The sequence below is a fragment of the Thermothelomyces heterothallicus genome (assembly GCF_042370625.1).
Source record: "Thermothelomyces heterothallicus CBS 202.75 unplaced genomic scaffold P884_scaffold_27, whole genome shotgun sequence".
Taxonomy (NCBI): domain Eukaryota; kingdom Fungi; phylum Ascomycota; class Sordariomycetes; order Sordariales; family Chaetomiaceae; genus Thermothelomyces; species Thermothelomyces heterothallicus.
Genome location: NW_027192588.1, coordinates 110,705 through 128,356, shown reverse-complemented (window position 1 = coordinate 128,356; position 17,652 = coordinate 110,705). Strand labels below are relative to the sequence as shown.

At 55.0% G+C, this 17,652-nt stretch overlaps 6 protein-coding genes across 6 annotated transcripts; 2 read left to right on the top strand and 4 right to left on the bottom strand.

The window, feature by feature from the left end:
* Positions 1-188: 188 nt before the first annotated feature.
* On the top strand, positions 189-657 carry P884DRAFT_230315 (uncharacterized protein). The gene is made up of 3 exons (XM_069439785.1): positions 189-371; positions 427-522; positions 588-657. The coding sequence occupies exons 1-3, from the start codon at positions 309-311 to the stop codon at positions 609-611; spliced, it is 183 nt and encodes a 60-aa protein (XP_069294561.1). The 5' UTR covers positions 189-308; the 3' UTR covers positions 612-657.
* On the bottom strand, positions 658-4,328 carry P884DRAFT_249840 (tRNA synthetases class I-domain-containing protein). The gene is made up of 4 exons (XM_069440619.1): positions 4,098-4,328; positions 3,683-4,036; positions 1,916-3,617; positions 658-1,861 (listed from the first exon to the last, which is right to left on the bottom strand). The coding sequence occupies exons 1-4, from the start codon at positions 4,170-4,172 to the stop codon at positions 753-755; spliced, it is 3,240 nt and encodes a 1,079-aa protein (XP_069294560.1). The 5' UTR covers positions 4,173-4,328; the 3' UTR covers positions 658-752.
* Positions 4,329-5,357: 1,029 nt separating this feature from the next.
* Positions 5,358-7,112, bottom strand: P884DRAFT_208886 (uncharacterized protein; the record flags this gene model as incomplete). Its single annotated transcript, XM_069438906.1, has 1 exon — positions 5,358-7,112. The coding sequence occupies one exon, from the start codon at positions 7,110-7,112 to the stop codon at positions 5,358-5,360; it is 1,755 nt and encodes a 584-aa protein (XP_069294559.1).
* A 1,525-nt stretch (positions 7,113-8,637) lies between these two features.
* Positions 8,638-10,906, bottom strand: P884DRAFT_280163 (uncharacterized protein; the record flags this gene model as incomplete). Its single annotated transcript, XM_069443407.1, has 4 exons — positions 8,638-9,579; positions 9,814-9,907; positions 10,233-10,327; positions 10,781-10,906. The coding sequence occupies 4 exons, from the start codon at positions 10,904-10,906 to the stop codon at positions 8,638-8,640; spliced, it is 1,257 nt and encodes a 418-aa protein (XP_069294558.1).
* On the bottom strand, positions 10,829-12,350 carry P884DRAFT_249833 (uncharacterized protein; the record flags this gene model as incomplete). The annotated part of the gene is made up of 3 exons (XM_069440618.1): positions 10,829-11,433; positions 11,539-11,672; positions 11,833-12,350. 3 exons carry the CDS (start codon positions 12,348-12,350, stop codon positions 10,994-10,996), a joined length of 1,092 nt encoding a protein of 363 aa, XP_069294557.1. The 3' UTR covers positions 10,829-10,993.
* Positions 12,351-13,382: 1,032 nt separating this feature from the next.
* P884DRAFT_332054 (kinase-like domain-containing protein) lies at positions 13,383-16,676 on the top strand. Its single transcript, XM_069445759.1, has 2 exons — positions 13,383-15,977; positions 16,034-16,676. Exons 1-2 carry the CDS (start codon positions 13,818-13,820, stop codon positions 16,391-16,393), a joined length of 2,520 nt encoding a protein of 839 aa, XP_069294556.1. The 5' UTR covers positions 13,383-13,817; the 3' UTR covers positions 16,394-16,676.
* Positions 16,677-17,652: the final 976 nt, after the last annotated feature.

The following is a 17,652-nucleotide window of genomic DNA, read 5'->3' as shown; positions in this document are numbered from 1 at the left end:
AACAATGGACGCGTCGAGTGTGTCGCGTAAAGTAGAGCCGGGCGGGGCATGCGATTTTGGAAGTCCGATCGGTGGCTGGGAGCCGCGACTTAAGTGGGGCACACAATCCGTACAGTGCTGAGTGGCTCTCGTGTGGCTGGGACCATTGACACTGTATGAACGCAACATCCGCAAAGATCCAAACTTGCAAGTTCTTCTCAAATCACTGGGCTGCCTGCAGGCTGGCACATCGCAACAAAGGCGGCTTCATTACACCATTTGGCCCCTATTCTCTTGAGGAGAGTAAACCCTATATCAACTGTCTCAAAATGCGACCAAAAGTTCGCCCCATCCAGCGGTTCGCCCAAGCAGTTTCTAAGTGCTCTGCTGAGGTAAAGCCCATGGTGTTCACTTAAGACATTGCTTTTCGTTCTGACGAGACCTCAGGCTGCTGTATATGGCCAATGTGTTTTTGCAGATTATAATTCGGTCCACAAAGATAAGTGCGTCAAAGAATTCATGAAGCTCAAGGATTGCTATTTGGTACGATTTTTCGGGTCCCTTTTTGCTCCAGCAATTAGCAGACCGATCCTCTTACATCGAAGCAGGCCGCCGCGAAGGGGAAAAAGTGACGACCATGGTTTAGATTACTTTTAGATTACACAGCAAGTAATCACACTCAATTCTATTTTGCTGCATGCCTAGCTCATGAACCGATAAGCATAGCGGCTGTTCAACAATGAACCATTTGTTTCATCAGCCGGCGTAACGCTCTACAACTTCAACAGCCGCAAAAGGAAGGTCGCCTTGCCCACTTCCTGTTCCTCTTCCGCAATGAGACCCTCCTCCGTCTTGTCCGCAACTTGGCCGTCGACATGCGTCGCCTCGTGCTTATCTAGTGCCCTCCGCAGCGCCTTCGAAATGGTCGGCTTATGCGTCTCAAACACCTTCTCTATGCCGGTCTGCTCCGGGTCAGACAGGACCTTGTACTCCATCTTGACGTCGTCCGTTGGCTGCAAGCCCGCCTTCTTCCGTAGCCGCTGAACCCGGTTGATGATCTCACGGGCAAGACCCTCCTCGGCTAAACCAGGGTAGATCTCGACATCAAGGATCGTGAGAACATCATTGTCCGTGTTGGTTTCGAGGTTCTTGGAGGAGTCGTCCTCCTTGAGCCCACGCTTGACAACCAGATCACCTTCAGTAAGAGTGATGCCGTCGACAAGAAGCTTGCCGGTGGTGGCGTAGCCATGAGCTTCCTCACTTGTGACGTTGGGAAGGGCTTTCTTGACACGGGCCATATCCTTCTTGAGCTTCTTGCCAAGCACTGGCCAGTCCGCCGTAACACTGTACTGCACCCCGTATTTGGCCTCATCCGAGGTCAAAACCAGATCGCGGACATTCAGCTCCTCGGTGATATAACCTTGAAGCGATCCCACGTCCTCCAGATACTGAGGATCATGGTGAATGACAATAAGGGTTTTCAACGGCTGCTTGAGGCCGATAGTTCGCTTCTCGCGGGAGTACCGCGCCAGTTCGATGACCTTCTGCATCCGCTGCACTCGCCGTTCAATTTCAGCGTTGAAAAGCTCCTGCCGCACTTCCGGGAAGGGCAGGAAGTGGACGCTTCTTGGATCCGGGCCCCGGAGGGGTTCGGGAATATGAGGGAGCAATCGTAGGTAAATATTGTCCGTGAGGAAGGGCGTGAAGGGCGCGAGGCCGCGGCAGAGAGTAAATAGCACCTCGAACAGGGTGTTCAACGCGTGGAGGGTGTCGTTGAGACCGTTCTCACCCTTGAGACGCTTCCGGTTGAATCGGATGTACCAGTTCGTCGTGTTGTCGATCAGTTCAAGAAGCTTCGGCACGACCGTGTACAAACGGTAAGCTACGATACCTGTCAGCATCCACAAAGCTCACACCACTCCTGGTCTTGACTCACCCGCCATCTCCTCATTGACGAACTTGAGCAAGCTCTGACAGCTAGCCAAAATCCACTTATCCATCACGTTGGTATTCGACGACTCCATGCTCGGGTCGAACATGTAATCGACATTCTCCATCTTCTTGAGCAAGGCAACCTGTCCTTCAAAGAACTTGTAACTGTTCCACAGAGGGAGGAGAACCTTAGCAACAACCTCCTTGACACCCGACTCCTTGAATCGGAGAGGCTCTCCGCGCACCACGGGCGAGTTGATAAGGTACAGACGGAGAGCATCAGACCCGTACTTGGCCATGATGATGTTCGGATCTGGGTAGTTCTTGAGGCGCTTCGACATCTTCTTGCCGTCCTCTGCTAGCACGATGCCATTGACGACACAGTTTTTGAAGGGTGAAACACCGAAGAGGTGCGTGCCGAGAACCAACAGAGTGTAGAACCAGCCCCTCGTCTGATCGAGGCCCTCGGCGATGAAGTCGCCAGGGAAGGACTTCGCAAACTGCTCGCGATTTTCAAAAGGATAGTGCTTGCTGGCGTATGGCATGCTTCCAGACTCAAACCAGCAGTCGAACACTTCTTCCACCCGCCTCAGAGTGCCCTTGCCTTGCTTGCTAGGGATGGTGATGTGGTCGATCTTGTCGCGGTGGAGGTCGGTAATCTCACCCTCGTAGCCGCTGAGCTCCTTGAGCTCGGCGATACTTCCCACGCATACACGCTCCTCTAGGTCGTCGCTCACCCAGAGTGGGATGGGGGTACCCCAATACCGGTTCCGGGACACGTTCCAGTCGCGCGCATTGGAAATCCAGCTAGCGAAGCGCTTGTCCTTGACGAATGACGGGACCCAGTGGGAGCCCTCAATGTTCTTAAGCATTTGAGGGATGATCTCGGGAATGCGCACGAACCAGGACGGCACCGCCTTGTAGATCAGGGGCGTATCGGATCGGTAGCACATTGGATACGAGTGCTTGAATTGCGACTCCACGACCAGCCTACCAGAGTTCTTCAGGTGCTTGATGATGTGCTTGTCGGCCTCCTTGACGTGCATGCCCGCAAAGTCTGACACCTTGCTGGTGAACCGGCCGGCATCATCCACCGGATCGGGAGGTGGGCGTTTCTCGGTCACAATGCCGTTTTCAACAGCAACGTTGTAATCGTCTTCACCAAACGCCGGGGCTTGGTGGACAATGCCGGTACCACTGTCGTCGGTGACGTACGTCGCGTTGAGTAGCTTGAACGCGACATCTTTGTACTCTTCGTAAAAGTAGTTGAACGGTGGCTGGTACTTCCATCCAAGCATCTCTTTGCCCTTGAACTTCTGAAGCACCTTGAACTTGGCCTTCTTGGGATCTTTGTATAGTGTCCCGAGGAGCTTCTCCAGCAAGATGTAGTTCTTCCCTGACTTTTCGTCATGGATCTTGATGTACTCAAAGTCCGGGTGAGCTGCCAGGCCCAGGTGGGATGGCAGCGTCCACGGGGTGGTCGTCCAAGCGAGAAAGCTCGTTTCAGAATCATCATTGAGGGGGAAGGCGACGACAATTGCCGGGTCGGTTACGTCTTGGTAGTTCTGGTTGGCCTCAAAGTTGCTCAGGGCAGTCGTGAGGGCCGTAGAGTAGGGCATCACGCGGTACCCTTGATACACCTGGCCCTTGTCATAGATCTGCTTGAACACCCACCACTCGGATTCCATGAATGTCCGATCCATGGTCTACGCGATTGTCAGGCTCGTGTTGCAATGTCAAGCTCCATCTCTTCCTTGCAGGGGCAACGAACCTTGTAGTCGTTATCAAAGTCAATCCAGCGACCCAGGCGTTCAATCGTGTGCCTCCATTCCTCACGGTACCTCATCACAATAGCCCGGCATTCGGCGTTGTACTTTTCCAGGCCCAACTCCATGACGGCAGCCTTGCCCGAAATGCCAAGCTTCTTGTCGATTTCGTGCTCGATAGGTAGGCCATGGGTGTCCCAGCCGAAACGGCGCTCGACGTGGTAGCCCTTCATGGACCAGTACCTCGGGATAATGTCCTTGATGGTCGAGGCGAGCAAATGACCGTAATGGGGGAGGCCAGTCGCGAAGGGCGGTCCATCGAAAAAGGTGTAATTCGGGTTCCCTTTAGAGAGCTCGACCTGGGTTCGGAAGTCAGCACTCCGCATGCGACTGAATCACCGGTATAGGAGATATGCGCACCTGTCGCTCAAAGGCTTTGATCTCGCGCCATCTGGCTATGATGGCCTCCTCCTCCTTCGGAAAGTCGATCGACATGCTGGGCAACCAACACCGAGGTCCTCTTAAACAAGAAGGGGCACCGAGATGTTGCTGTCGCGTCTGGGTTCCCGGAAACGGAGAGTTCTCGGGTATACGTTTGGCAGGAGTTGGACTGGACTTTGACTCACTCGTCACCCCTGCCGAATAATAAATTTCAGTTTGTGATTCAGCCTCCAGTGCCTGGGGTATGCCAGATGGAGGGGTAGCGGGGTAGTTGGGCGGTAATGTTACGCCCCGCCGTCCGAAACCATAATCCCGGCTCACCGCCTTGGTGCACAGATACCTGAGGTATGGTAAGGTACCAGCAGTATCTGTATGTAACGGATCTAGTGTAATGAAAACATGCCTCTGTATTTCTCGTCAGCGTCGCGTACGATGTTTCTGAAATTCCACATTTCGCTCCCGAAACTGTTACAGCCCCACTGGCAATCTGTTAAGCTCCTGATGTAAAACGGCGAGAGGCAGCTCTAGGCACAGGGGGATTGAGCGTTACAGACTCTGGGCCACACGGGCTTTGCCGTGACATTGGCAGTTCTCTCATGGACTCAGATCAGTGACCGTGCGCTGCGTGCGGAAGACACAGCGGCCTACAACTAAGATCACGACAGTGATTTCAGATCAGAGGTGAGGATTATCGCCGTGTGTACGGATTAACGCGTACGGAATATATATATGGGCTTTAGGACGCAATGGAAGGATATCAAGCACAGCGCCGTATATGAGGAGATCAGTGGCGGAAATGCAGAACCAGGTTTCGGGAGAAACACACTAATTATCTATTGGAAATTGCTGTTACTGGCAACGGCCGAGTTGGAGCGAAGCACAGAATGCGCGCATGACGAGTCGATGGTTGGGTTTCCCAAAGCCCTGAACTGAAGCCAGAAGCGTCCAGGACAGCAAGACTCCGACGCAGAGCAACTCGGAAGAGAAGAGCCTAGATTGCATTCCTATCCATATATGGGTATCCTTAAAACATGGGCATCCGTTCGTTACATCGGTCATCATATATATCATAAGGGAAAGCATCGGTTGTCCGTAGCATCGAGCCCGCCCAACGCCCACCCAACAAGGATATCGCAGGACACCAGGCCCCTGATTCCGCCCGCCACGCACCCACAGTCACGTACCAGCCCGCTCAGAGCAACATCCCATCGTAACTGCCACGGCCATCGCCACATCCCATTACTCATATGCCCACGGCAAATCCCGGTCCCTCACCGTAATGCATGTCAGATAACCAATACCCCCGGCTCCAGCACCGTGAACCATCTCCAACTCCAACCCGCTCCCCATCAACGGCCGGACAACCTCCCGGGCCATCGCTTTAAGCTCATCGATCCGCTTCTCGAATTTGCGGAGGTTGTCCCGGGTATAGAGCTCCGGAGTGAGCTTCAAGAATCGCTTGCACTCGTCGTGTCCGAGGTATCCCTTTTCCGAACCCCCGGGCCCTACGCCCCCACCGAGAAGGCGGTATGTGCGTCCTAGCGACGCGAGCGACGGTGTCGCCGGCGGTAGCGCGGCTTGCATGTTGTTGCTAGTGTTGGCCCCGCTACGGCCTCCCCCGCCGTGGTCCCCCGAACGGCCATTTATCGCGCTACCGCCGCTTCCGCTGCCGCTGCTTCCAAGCCTGGCTCTTTGGCCCGATGTGTTACGGGCGCTGCCGCCGCCGCCTCTCGGGCGCTCGGGGGCCGGTGGCATTGGGGGGCTGGTGTTTTCCGCTAGCCACTGGCGGAATAAACTGACGGCTAGCCAATCGAGGTAACTGTTGGCCGGGGTGACGCGCTCGCCGGAGCGGGTGGTCAGTGTGAGGCGGAAGAGGCGGGCCTCGACGCGGCTGACCGTCTCCTCGAGCTCGTCGACCTTGTCCTCGATGATGTCAATGACGCTCTCGGGGAGCGCCGCGCGGATGGAGCGTTCGCCGGCTGGCCACTGGCCAACAACGTGGATTAGGGCTTCTTGAAAGATCACCTTGGACCGGGCGAGGTAGCCGAGGCGGAGGTAGCTGATGGGGTATTTTGCTATTTGCTTCCACAAGCGGGATTGGAACTGTAGCATGTGGTGGTCGACGCGGGGCCCGACGACGGCCAGGGCATCGTACTGGTCAGCGAGGTGGAGCAACGACTTGCACTGGACGTAGCCGTCGGCAATGTTGACTGCATCGAGCACGGGCGGATAATTGTACATGATGCGGAAAAGGTTATCGTAGTCTCGTAACAGATCCTCCTCTTCCGGGGTAGGTGGTGGTAGAGAAGAAGCGTGTGTTGCGGAAAGGCTCAAGTTGGCGACGGACCGGAAGAAGGAATGCGACGCTGACTTGCGATGGGAGGGTCGGTTCGAGGAGTGACTCGACGAAGAGCCACCGAATAACGAGTTGGCTACCGGCGGCGGATTGTCGCTCTCCTCTTTCTGCACCAACATTGGAATGTCGTTGTCGTCCGACCCGTAGTCCAACTCGTACCTCCACCTTTTCTTAGGTTGCGACAAGGCCATCGAGCCAGATCTGCTGCCTCCGTCGCTGCTTTCCCCCCGGTCTGTCTCTATCCGCGCCAGTTCTCCGCCATCTGCGTTTCCCGCCTCGATCGCCCCAGCTGTCCCCGGTGCTGGAAGCTCTGGTACCGCTTGCGCACGCGACCATTCATTGCTTGTGCTGGCCTCGAAAAAGCCAGAGCAACGGGTAAGGATATGCCGATGGAGCAAGTAGCGATTCTCATGCCCGCTGGGTACGCGCACAATAATCTCGACGTCGCCGGTCTGACTGAATATCGGAAACTCATTTTGAGGTACGTAGGACGTGCCACCGGCGTGCGAGCGATTGTACCGCCGTGATCGTGATGAGCTGTGTAACCCCGTTCCCCGGCCGCCGGAACTGGTCCCGATGACTGAAGAGGGCCCCCGCACCATCAATGAGATCACTCCGTCGCCGTGATGCGACACCATGGATGCGTGTAATCGGGTATCGCACCCGTTATAGACTGGTGACTCGACTGTGGTCGTTTCTCTTCAGACTCCCTCGTCGTCGCAAAGGGCTCAATCAATGTTGCGCCTGGCTGCCTCCCCCAAGTTGCCGGCTCGTGGCTGGCACGCGCAGTCTGACAGCTGGCGATTGATTGGCAGGCTGAGGGTCGCGTGCGAAGAGGGGTCAACACATCTCATCAAAACAACTTTCCACAGAAAGGGGTGAGAAAAAAGAAAAGAAAAATAAAAAAGAAAAAAATGGCTAAGACCGGAATATTATGTGACGATTTCAACAAAGACGATATAGAAAGATGGAGACAAAGCTTTTGAGAAGTTTCCGACTCTAGTTCGAAGAGAAAGAAACTCGAGGCTGTGACTCGGGTGAGGCTCGTCCCAGCCGTTCACGGCGGACGGAAAGTGACTCGCTAAATCCGTCCACTTTGATTTTTGCCACCCGACAGGAGCTTGGGAGACGAAGGGCATTTGTTGTCTCCCCTGTCAACAACGATTGGCGACGGAGGCCTCGGTCTGCGTTGCAAGAGGATTGGGCCTTTGGTGAACCACCATAGGCGGGTGTGGTGGGAAAGCGGGGGAGTCAAAGGTGAAACGGTCAAAGGTGAAACGGAAGGGGAAGGCAGACGCTCATTGTCCAAAAAGGAGCGACAAAGACGAGGCGCCCAAGGCCAAAACACCGTAGAAGCAGGCGTTACCGATCCTGCATGTCATTCCCTAGCATCGGTCGCGCGCAAACTTTGGAGCGCGTTCTGTCCACAGACGCGGGTTATCTATGGGGTTTCGTGTAACGGGCGCCGGATTGCCCTTTGTGCTAGCATCGATTGGCTCTCCCCGCTCAAACTGTTACTATCGCTTCCGGCAAGAATCGGCAAAGAGGTCTTTGAGACCCGAACGCCACAAAGTAAGATTATGTCATGATTCCACCCCGAATTACTCTTCCATAACTACCTATTATTGTCTACGCAAAGAAAAGAAGTTTATTTTTGGGAAATGAACCGGGCGAAAATGGAGGCTGAATGCATGTTACGCAGTAGATCAAGGGTAAGCAACTCCTAGCGGCTGGCAGCAGGCGTCATTGAGAGGGATCGCATCGACGAGACCGCGCAAGTTGAAGATGCCTTGGAAAGACCAGTCGCATTTCTCATCACAATCAGCAGGCATGGCCATTCTTCCAATGGCCCTGTAAACTCGGAGTGGGGCTTCTTGAGGCGCACAGCAGACTTTGCGATGCCAGATTGAGAATGCAACGAATCACTTATTGTTTCTACTCATACACTAACTACCCTTGAGCAATTGCTGTTTAATCCCGAATGATGAAATACCGTGGGGGGCCGGGCTACCCATCGCCCAAAGAGCCCTTTGGCCCAAGAGGAACCGAATCCAACCGTTGCCGACGCTGCCAATTCAACGCCATACCGAGCACTGATTGCTCAATCAAATCTCGCAAGAACAAAACCCTTCCCGAAACGCCAAAATTCAAACCTCAAGTCGTCTAGCTCATGTCGATATCAGCCGACGTGGTAGATGCGATCGAATCAGGGGATCTGGCCGATGCGGAGGCATTCATAATTTCGAGTCCGTCAAACACGGGCGGCGAAACCTTGAGATTGTCGAGAGCGCCTTCTGAAGTCGTGCTGACGAGCCGGCCCTGACGAAGGTTCTCGGCGAACAAGAAGTATCCTTCAGTTGCTTCGACGAGATACGACTGGAGGCCGCGGCTTTCCAGGAGGATCTTGGCATTGGTGACGGGATAATGATTCTCGATGAAGCGGGCCCAGCCGCGAGCGGCGGCTTGAATGTGCTCGTTGTCGCTGATCCGGCTCCAGCCAATGCCGAGGTGCAGAGTAAAATCGTCGACGATTGGTTGCGCAAGTGAATCCGAAGATGCGGTCATTGGGTTGATGGCTTCGCGAGTGGGGCTAGAGCGGCAACCGGAAAGCATACCATCAGAGCTGATGGACGTCGTCGTCATGTCGAGCCGTTGCGACTTGTGGCTCCTCAGAGAGGGCCGCGACTGCGCCAATTGTTCTTGCGCAAGAAGAGCCGCTTCTGTCTTGCGTGCTTCTTCCGCGGCAGCCCGTTCTTCGAGCCAAGTTCCAGACTGGTTGCTCGCATCGGCGACGTAGCCAGCCGACTTCTTGATGAGCGTCATGCCGGGGCCGTAGACCCATTCATCCTCCGGTTCTTTGACTGGCAGCTCAACCAACTTCTCTGGAGGGTCGAGGTTGACGGATGCCTCATCTCTGGACCGTTTACGGCCGGCAGCCGTGCAGGTGCGGACTAGTTGGGGGCGCCACGACGCCGGTTGACTCAAGGGCAGAATTTGGTGCTGCAGGAAGGACTTGTCAAGCGAGACCGGATGGGCAGTCTGTGCCGGTATGGCAAGAACCGGCGACGAAGCGTAGACACGATCGAATGACGGCATCTTGACGACCTGCTGGAGATTAGATGAGTAGAAGAGTTTATCAGATGTGAGAAGCGGTAGTGGTTAGCTCAAGAACGGCAGGCGCTAAAAGGATGTACAAGTGAAGCTGGTGTAGACGGCGTGGTGGGTCAAGGAATAACAAGGCCGGGCAATTGAAGTGTCGAGTGGCCGGATACTGAAAAAGGAATTGGCCAAGAAATGGGCGGGGGATGATCGAGACTGGTGTCTTTTTGGTGCGCTGACGAGGGCGAGATGCGGTAGAGAGAGCGAGGTCGGCGCGTTGGGAGGGCGAGGCGACGACTTGGCGCGCAAACGGGTCGTGTAAGCCGCGGATGGCCTCGGCGGTGGTGTTAGTGAACAACCGTTGTGCGAGTCGAAGGCGTGGAGTGGGTGGATAGCCTCAAAGTAGGTATGTGTGGGAGTGAGGTGGAGGAGGAAAGAAGGGGAAGAATGGGAAGAGGGGAGGGCTGCAGAAGAAAGCAAGGCAGAAGCAAAAGACCAGCACACGAGAACCTAGAACCTGCAAGATCCGGGCGAGGTGGACAAAAAGACATCGGGAGCCCTGGAGCTGTGGGTGCCGGCATGGAGAGCATTCTGCTACATCCTATTGGCTGATTTAATAGTGGGTCCAAGCCCCACAAACTCACTTTCAATTCGCCAACCGATCCTGCAGTGGTTTGAGCGCGGCGGAAGATGGCAGGGGGCCGTAAGTGGTTAGATCGGCTGTTGCCCCCCGGTTGTCAGCCTCTCGCCCCCGCTCCACCTTTCCAGCGCTACCACAACCTGCCATTACCTTTTCGGTAAAGTGCACACACAAAGTACCTCGGTACTGTGTACTTGTAGTGTTACTAGTGTACGGATTAACTATGTGCATTCTCCGACCAACTACGGAGAAACTACGGAATCCTAGTCATTCGTGTGTTCTTTGGAGCTGCTCCTCCACGCAGGCGTCATGGTCCGTGCTGTGCCGCCCAGGCTAGTGTAGGGAGTCCTGCCATTAGATCCACCAATCTGTTCCCATTCTCCGTATTCCTTGCCTTGGTTGCCGCACCCTGGACTGCACAGACTCCTTCTATTCACCCAATCGGTCTCAGCGCAGCCAGCCTTCCATTCAATCAGCAGGCTCGAAAACAGCGCCTCCCTCGCATGCGCACTTGGACGGTTCCACGTCCTGACTCTCCTGCCCGGCTGGGGCATGGCCCGGTCTTACTTTGCGCGCGTACATCCGCACACAGTGGAAAAGCTTCTTGCGTCCGATGGCGGCATAGGGAGCATCAATGAGCGACCTAAGTTCTACGCCCCTAAGGACTACGTAAGCTACTGTACGACACCACATTCCTAATGTTACTCGTAAGTTTCGATGTTGGCTAGCCCGCGACGCCTTCCTCATGTTCCTGCGCGTTCCAAATCACCGACGGAATGCTCATTCCGTGCTGCTGGGCCTGGGCCGGAGAGCGCCTCCCCATCTTTGCGTCATGTCTTCGGCCATCTCCTGGCCCAACTCTGCATCGTCCCTGTTTTCCACGCTGCCATACAGACCCCTGAAACCCGGGCTCTGGAGTCCCAGTGGGCTCGGCTCCCTTCTCCGTCCAAAATGCCTCCGAGACCAAGTCGTTGTCCGGGCCCAGAGCATGTGTGGGGGTGTACGCCGAACTGGAGCCGTGTAGTGCGCTTGCAGCTGGCTCTGATGTCGAGCTTCAAGTGGCGTTTGGGGTTGAGATGAAACGGTTAGGGAGTCATTGTAAACCCGGAGTCGCCCTGGAGTTCTCATCACGAGCACCGGTGACGAAACGTCGGACCGACTTTCCTGGGCGCCAGAGTCAGTTATGTCGGCTCGGAGATTACGGTCAAAATCTTGGCTACCTCGTTTCCTCCAGGTTTAGAACTCCCGACCGATCTTGCCCAGTCCTAATACAAAGTCAACGACTTATACGAAGTACTCGTAGTGTCGCGGTGTTTTGGCTGAACATACGCAGGCAGAACTTGGCGAAGCGGTCAAGGGGGTCGTGAATGATTCTGACCGCATCCCATGCTGTTGTGTAGATTGGCCAGTGTCATCTTTCCTTGCGTCCGTCCCATCTGAGAGGAGACAGGCCTGTTCCCTCGTTTAGCCAACAATAATAAGCCCAGAAACCTGGTTATTCAACACCCACATGGCCGTCAGGCGTCGATTGGGAAGGAGCCGTTATGGTCGGTGATTCGGGATCCGAACAGGTGGATGCAGCACGGCTCCGTTCGGTTCTTGATCCATCGTTGGTTGACTCCCGCTGCGGACATCCAAGCGGGTCCCTGGAGCCAATTGCTCCGCCTGTATCAATATCTGCTACCGCAGTCGCGGCGGGGGGCACGCTACGTTTTGGCCGCAGGCAGAGCTGAGGCGCCCAGACTGAGCCTCGCTGCTGATTTCTCCTGGTCGTCGAAGACCCTGTCTGGCTGCTGCATGCGTTGGGCGACGACGAGGCGTTTCCCTCGGCTCCCATCCCAGTCGGTAGAGGAAGTGGGAGGTCAGCTATCAAAGGGCGGATTCGGCTGTATGGAGGGGAAGGAGAAATGTATCCTGCGCTATCGTACGCCTCTGGTGTCTTATCGTATTTAAAGGTGCGTGATGACGAGGATTTTGACCCCTTCACCAAGTGTGTTGTCTCCGGATCGGTCGGGGCTAAGGTAACACAGGCATCATCGTTATCATATTCGAGAAACCTACGAAATCGACGGCGGTGGACGACCTCAGTGATGTCTGCGTGAGTCAGAAAGATAACGGTTGGCCTGGGTCGCAACATGAAAGCAGTGCCCGACGTTGGGCGTCGGGCTGGTCGTGAAATCGGGAACTGTTGAGGACTGAGACAATCAGATGGCGAAAATACACTCATCTCGGATCCCTTAGGTTGGGAACGGCTCTGCGCCGGTATTAAGGGAAGATCGAGCCCAAGAAAAAGGCAACAACGAAGGACCAGCTGTACCAAAATACGCATTAGTAAGGTGTATGCCGACGGAGAGACGAGCCAGTGGAAGGAGCAAAAGAATGACGAGACCTTTTCTCCTTTGACATGGCATCGCAATTGCCCGCGCGGAAATGGAGTAAAGGCGGTGGTGCTCCTCAGCTTACCACGAGGAGCACCAGACGAAATGTTACGTCTCCTTTGGATCGATTAGCAATGCAAACTATTGCTTTCCTTCATCCTGTGGCCTTACCATTCAATACTAACAGTGTGGTAGGCATCAGATCGAGTCCCAACGTCGCAACTTCCTGTAGAATTCTATCTTGACCAATTGTTTCGCATGGAACTACCTGGTTGATGTGACTTTTGAGACATCTTCAGTTGCATAGTTGATAGTCACATAGAAGGATCACCACGTCTAAGTCTCTATGTCTTGTACTGCCATCATGATGGGCAGAGATGATGAAAGGATGAGGGGTGGTGTCATGCTGGCGCGGTGGTTTTGGTAGTTGGCGGGAGAGCCGAGCATGGAATAGGACTTCCAAGAAGTCTCCGCCAGTTGTGTGAAGCGCGTACTTCGAGGTCAGATAATAACTAGACATTGATCAAGTGTTGAGATTTTGCACCCGGTCATCTGCACTCCCTCGTCTTACGCCAACACTTACGCATTACAATCAGCCATCCAAACAGTCGCTGGAATAAATGCCAAGGAGCATGTCCTTCGGATACGTCCGTATGCCTTACACGGTGCGTAAGAACATACGCACGGTGCAGGAGACCCCTTTGGCCAGGTCCTCCACCAAGCAATCAACCGACCGAATAATGCAGACGAGGAGCTCGATTTCCCAGCAATCCTTCATCATCAACGCCAATAGTGCCCGCACGGCAACCACGCCGCTCTTCCAATCGCTCGTTCCTCCTTGGAGCGCAGTGTGACAACGCGCCGGCTCGTTTCCGGCGCTTCAAATCGGAGACGGTGAGCTGTGGTGCTCGATGCCCGACACGCGGTGAATCCACGGGCTGGGTCTGCCACGAACAAGAAGCGCCCGCCTGCTGCACTTTAATACAAGACTGATTCTCAGCGACTTACGGCTCTGTCACCGCCACGGCTCGCACCAGCATTCTCCGTCGTTATTCCGCCTTCACTCGCTCCCTGCCTTGGCCTCCCCGGCCACGCGTTCGAACCAGACCGCATGTCCACTTTGACAGAACGGCCAATCCTCACCGTCCCCGACCGTTACCTGCCTTTTTGCCTTCTCCCAGTAAACTCGGTGTGATATTATTTATCGGAATTTTGGGCAACCTACCATGAACGGTGATCTCAGCCTTTCTCGGGCGCTCGGCGGCCTGCGCATCGCTAACCCCGACGATTCCCCGAATCTCTCCCACGATGGCCCGACAAATCTAGATGATGGCCATACCATCCAGCCAACCAGTAATGACGAAACCGAAGAGGGTAGCGCCTCAGAGACCCTTCAGAATGCCCGACTCGAATCAGCAGCTCGGGAGGCCCCTCCCGGACAGCCCCACACATACGAATCGGCCGCCGCTATTCTCAAGAGCGCCCAGAACAATCTGAACGCTGCACGTGGCATTTCGGGCTCAATAGATTCGGAGGGACACCAACAAGGCACACAATATGGCCCTTATCAGCCATCATCCGAAGGGCAGCCGCCCGGCTCGGCGGCCTTGCCTACCCAGGGTCGTGTGGTTGAGCATGACCCGCAAGGCGGGCCGTATACCGGCCCCAGGAACGAGCAGTCCCGGTCCTCTATCTATGGAGCGAGGAGTGATCCCAGATTTGACCAGTCGAGCGCAGCACACATCCCATCACGCGAGGGGAGCCGATCGCACCACGCTGGCCGACCAGGTCCGCCCAAAACTGGAAACGGCCCCAATGGCATGATGCTGGTCAGAAAGAGTTCCAAGGGTATGGGAGGTGGTTACGCTCCAATCCCCGGCATTCCGCAAGCCCCGCCCGGTAGTTACGGACCGGAAGTACCAATGCTTGCAAGCAGCGAGGAGTGGAAGGACCGGGGCGCTGCTGTCAGCGTGAAAAGAGAGGTCGATTCCGAAGGGAGGACAGTGGTCAGGTCAGTCAAGAAGGGGGTTCGAGATTTCTCATTCGGGCGAATACTGGGCGAGGGTTCCTACAGCACAGTCTTCCTTGCGACCGACCGCCAGACTCTGAGGGAGTATGCAGTCAAGGTACTTGAGAAGAAACACATCATCAAGGAGAAGAAGATTAAATACGTCAACATTGAGAAGAACACTCTCAATCGGCTTACCGAGCATCCGGGCATCGTTCGACTCTACTACACATTCCAGGATGAGGCGTCACTCTACTATGTTCTGGACCTCTGCAACGGCGGAGAACTGCTTGGGGTCTTGAAGAAGACGGGAACCTTTGATGTCGAGTGCACGAGATTCTACGGTGCCCAGATCCTGGACGCGATCGAGTACATGCATTCGCGGGGCGTCATCCATCGCGATCTCAAGCCCGAGAACGTGCTCCTGGACGACCAAATGCACATCAAGATTACCGACTTTGGAACTGCGAAGCTGCTGCCAGATCCACGAGACCCAAGACCTCCAGAAGATTCCTCTGGCCAAAACAACGCTCAAGACGACAAAAGGAACGCTTCCTTTGTCGGCACGGCTGAGTATGTTAGTCCTGAACTTCTAACAGATAAGGCCGTGGGCAAATCAAGTGATCTCTGGGCATTTGGCTGTATCATCTACCAACTCCTGGCCGGTCGGCCCCCCTTCAAGGCTGCGACAGAGTACTTGACTTTTCAGAAGATTGTCAACCTCGATTACGAGTTTCCGGCTGGTTTCCCTCCTGCTGCGCGAGATCTTGTTGAGCGGTGTCTGGTGCTGGATCCAGCCCGGCGGCTAACCGTGGAGCACATCAAAAATCACGAATTCTTCGATGGGCAGCAGTTCGGCAAGGAGCTGTGGCGGACAAAAGCGCCACGCTTGCGACCGTACGTACCTCCAGCACAGGAACCCCACGTTATCCAGCTCAATGGCGGAGGATCCAGTCCACAGAAGCCACCCAACTCCCGAGGGGCTCTCGGACCGCCGAGCGGTTCAAGACCAGCCCGAATCATCACGGAACTTCCGCCGCCTACGCAGCTAGACATTGAATGGTCACCTGTCTTGACCAGAAACAACGAGCGGATATTGAAGCTCGGTGACTTGATGGTAATATCATCTCCCATCCCAAACAGCCAGCATGGCCGAGGCGATGGCGACGGGCACAAAAAGTTGGCCCGCTTCTTTGGTGGTAGCACAACCAAGAAGAGGCAGCGGCTTGTCATGGTCACATCTAGTGGACGCATCGTGCTGGCTCCCGCTGGTGGTGAGGAGAAACGGGCCAAGCAGGAGATCTCGCTGTTGGGGTCTGATTGCGTATGGAAGACCCAGATAGACAGCAAGGGTCAGCCAGTATGGTGTGTTGACACGGTCAGTACTCGCCATTTTTATTTTCTCCCTTCCTGCCACGGCTGACATATTTCCAGAACGGCATCCACTACACTTTTGAAGAACCCAAGTCGTCACAACAAAACAGCGACGCAAAGTTCTCGGTCGACGACTGGATCGAGTCGCTAGAGCGCGCAAAAGATCTGGCTATATCACAGAATCTGATCGGCACGTACAACAGCGACAACGGATTTGGCGATATGTCGTCGTCAATGTCGAGCCCGGCTAGCACCATGGGAGGAGGGTTGGCAAGCTACAGCGAAGGAGGATACAGTGTCAGCGACAGGTCGGGGCGCAACCAGCTTAGCAAAAGTCAAGCCAGCCTAGAGGAGGTAAACGTGAAGCGCAACCGCTTCAGCAAGCGACAGTCCAAAAACGGGCTGGGAGCGGCATTCTGATCCAAGGACACGCTGTGAGACGGCCGGTCCAATGCATTTCCCTCCCAGTATACGGACAGGGGTGGTGCGTTTCCGAAACCCCGACCGCAGGTAATGCTGGGGGCGGGAAGGGCTTGGATGAGCACATGCGCTGGGGCGGTCAGGACGATTCCTGTGTTTTTTTTTTTTTTTCAAAGGGTAGCATAGCACTTCGACTGCAACCACTACTAGCTTTAATGGGCATCTTGGTAGCGTGGCGTAGGCTCTAGCCGCATTACCTAACCTCATTTTCCCCCTTAACGACAACTCCTCTCTGTCTCTCCCCCTTCCTTTTCTTTTCTTTCTTTTTTTTCTCGCCATTTTTGGCGGCGGATCGAAGGGTCCCGGATTACCTTTTTGCAGTGAACCGGGATTTTTATGTGCGAAGTCGATATTTCACCTAGAAAGGTACTCTTGCTCGCTCGACGCCGCCAGTGATGTCTGGAATAATATGCCTCCATTGATCGAGTGAAATATCACATGACTTGAACCCTGTCACTTCAAGGTGGACAGATTGTAAGCAGCTCGCTTCAGACCCTAGCTGATAATTTAAAGAGATTTACATGAAAACCCGCACGCAGAAACAGCTTAAAAGCAGGGGTATTTCAATGTCCTCAGCTACAGAGGAATGAAGGTGTGAAGTGTTCAGCACTTGATCTGGTGTCAAGAGTCAGTAACGGAACATCCAGTGGGTGCTGACGTAAGCCTTTTTTCGCAAGTCAGTTGCGCTTCCTGCCAAGAGGCACTGGTGGGGCCCGCAATTGCCCTTTGAAACTCCAAACCAATTCTGGAACGACGACGCGATCGACGCGCCCACTCAGCGAAACTCGCAGTGTACCGCCAAACTCGTCCGCCATCACACATAGCTTACCGACTTGGCAGTTTGGTTTCTGGGTTATTGATCCGGCCACTGCGGAGCGAACAGAACGATTGAGGCAAAAATGCAGCAGCAGTATCGCGGATACCCGCCCCAGCATGTGCCCCCGAGGGCAGGAGGACAGCACGTCCCACAACGCCGAGGCGGCATCGGTACGTGGAATCGCCTGACTTCATCTATCTGATTACCATCTTGAACCCCGGCTCCCACTGCTGGCTCCGAGCGCGCTCCGCTTTTCGTCGCCCCCGGCCCCTCCCGGACATCCGTTAGCACATGTGGAGCTTTGCGCATGGGACGCTGCGCTCCAGACTTGCAAGCCTCCAAAACCTGGCGCATCACGGATCGCATGTCCCAAATGGCCCAA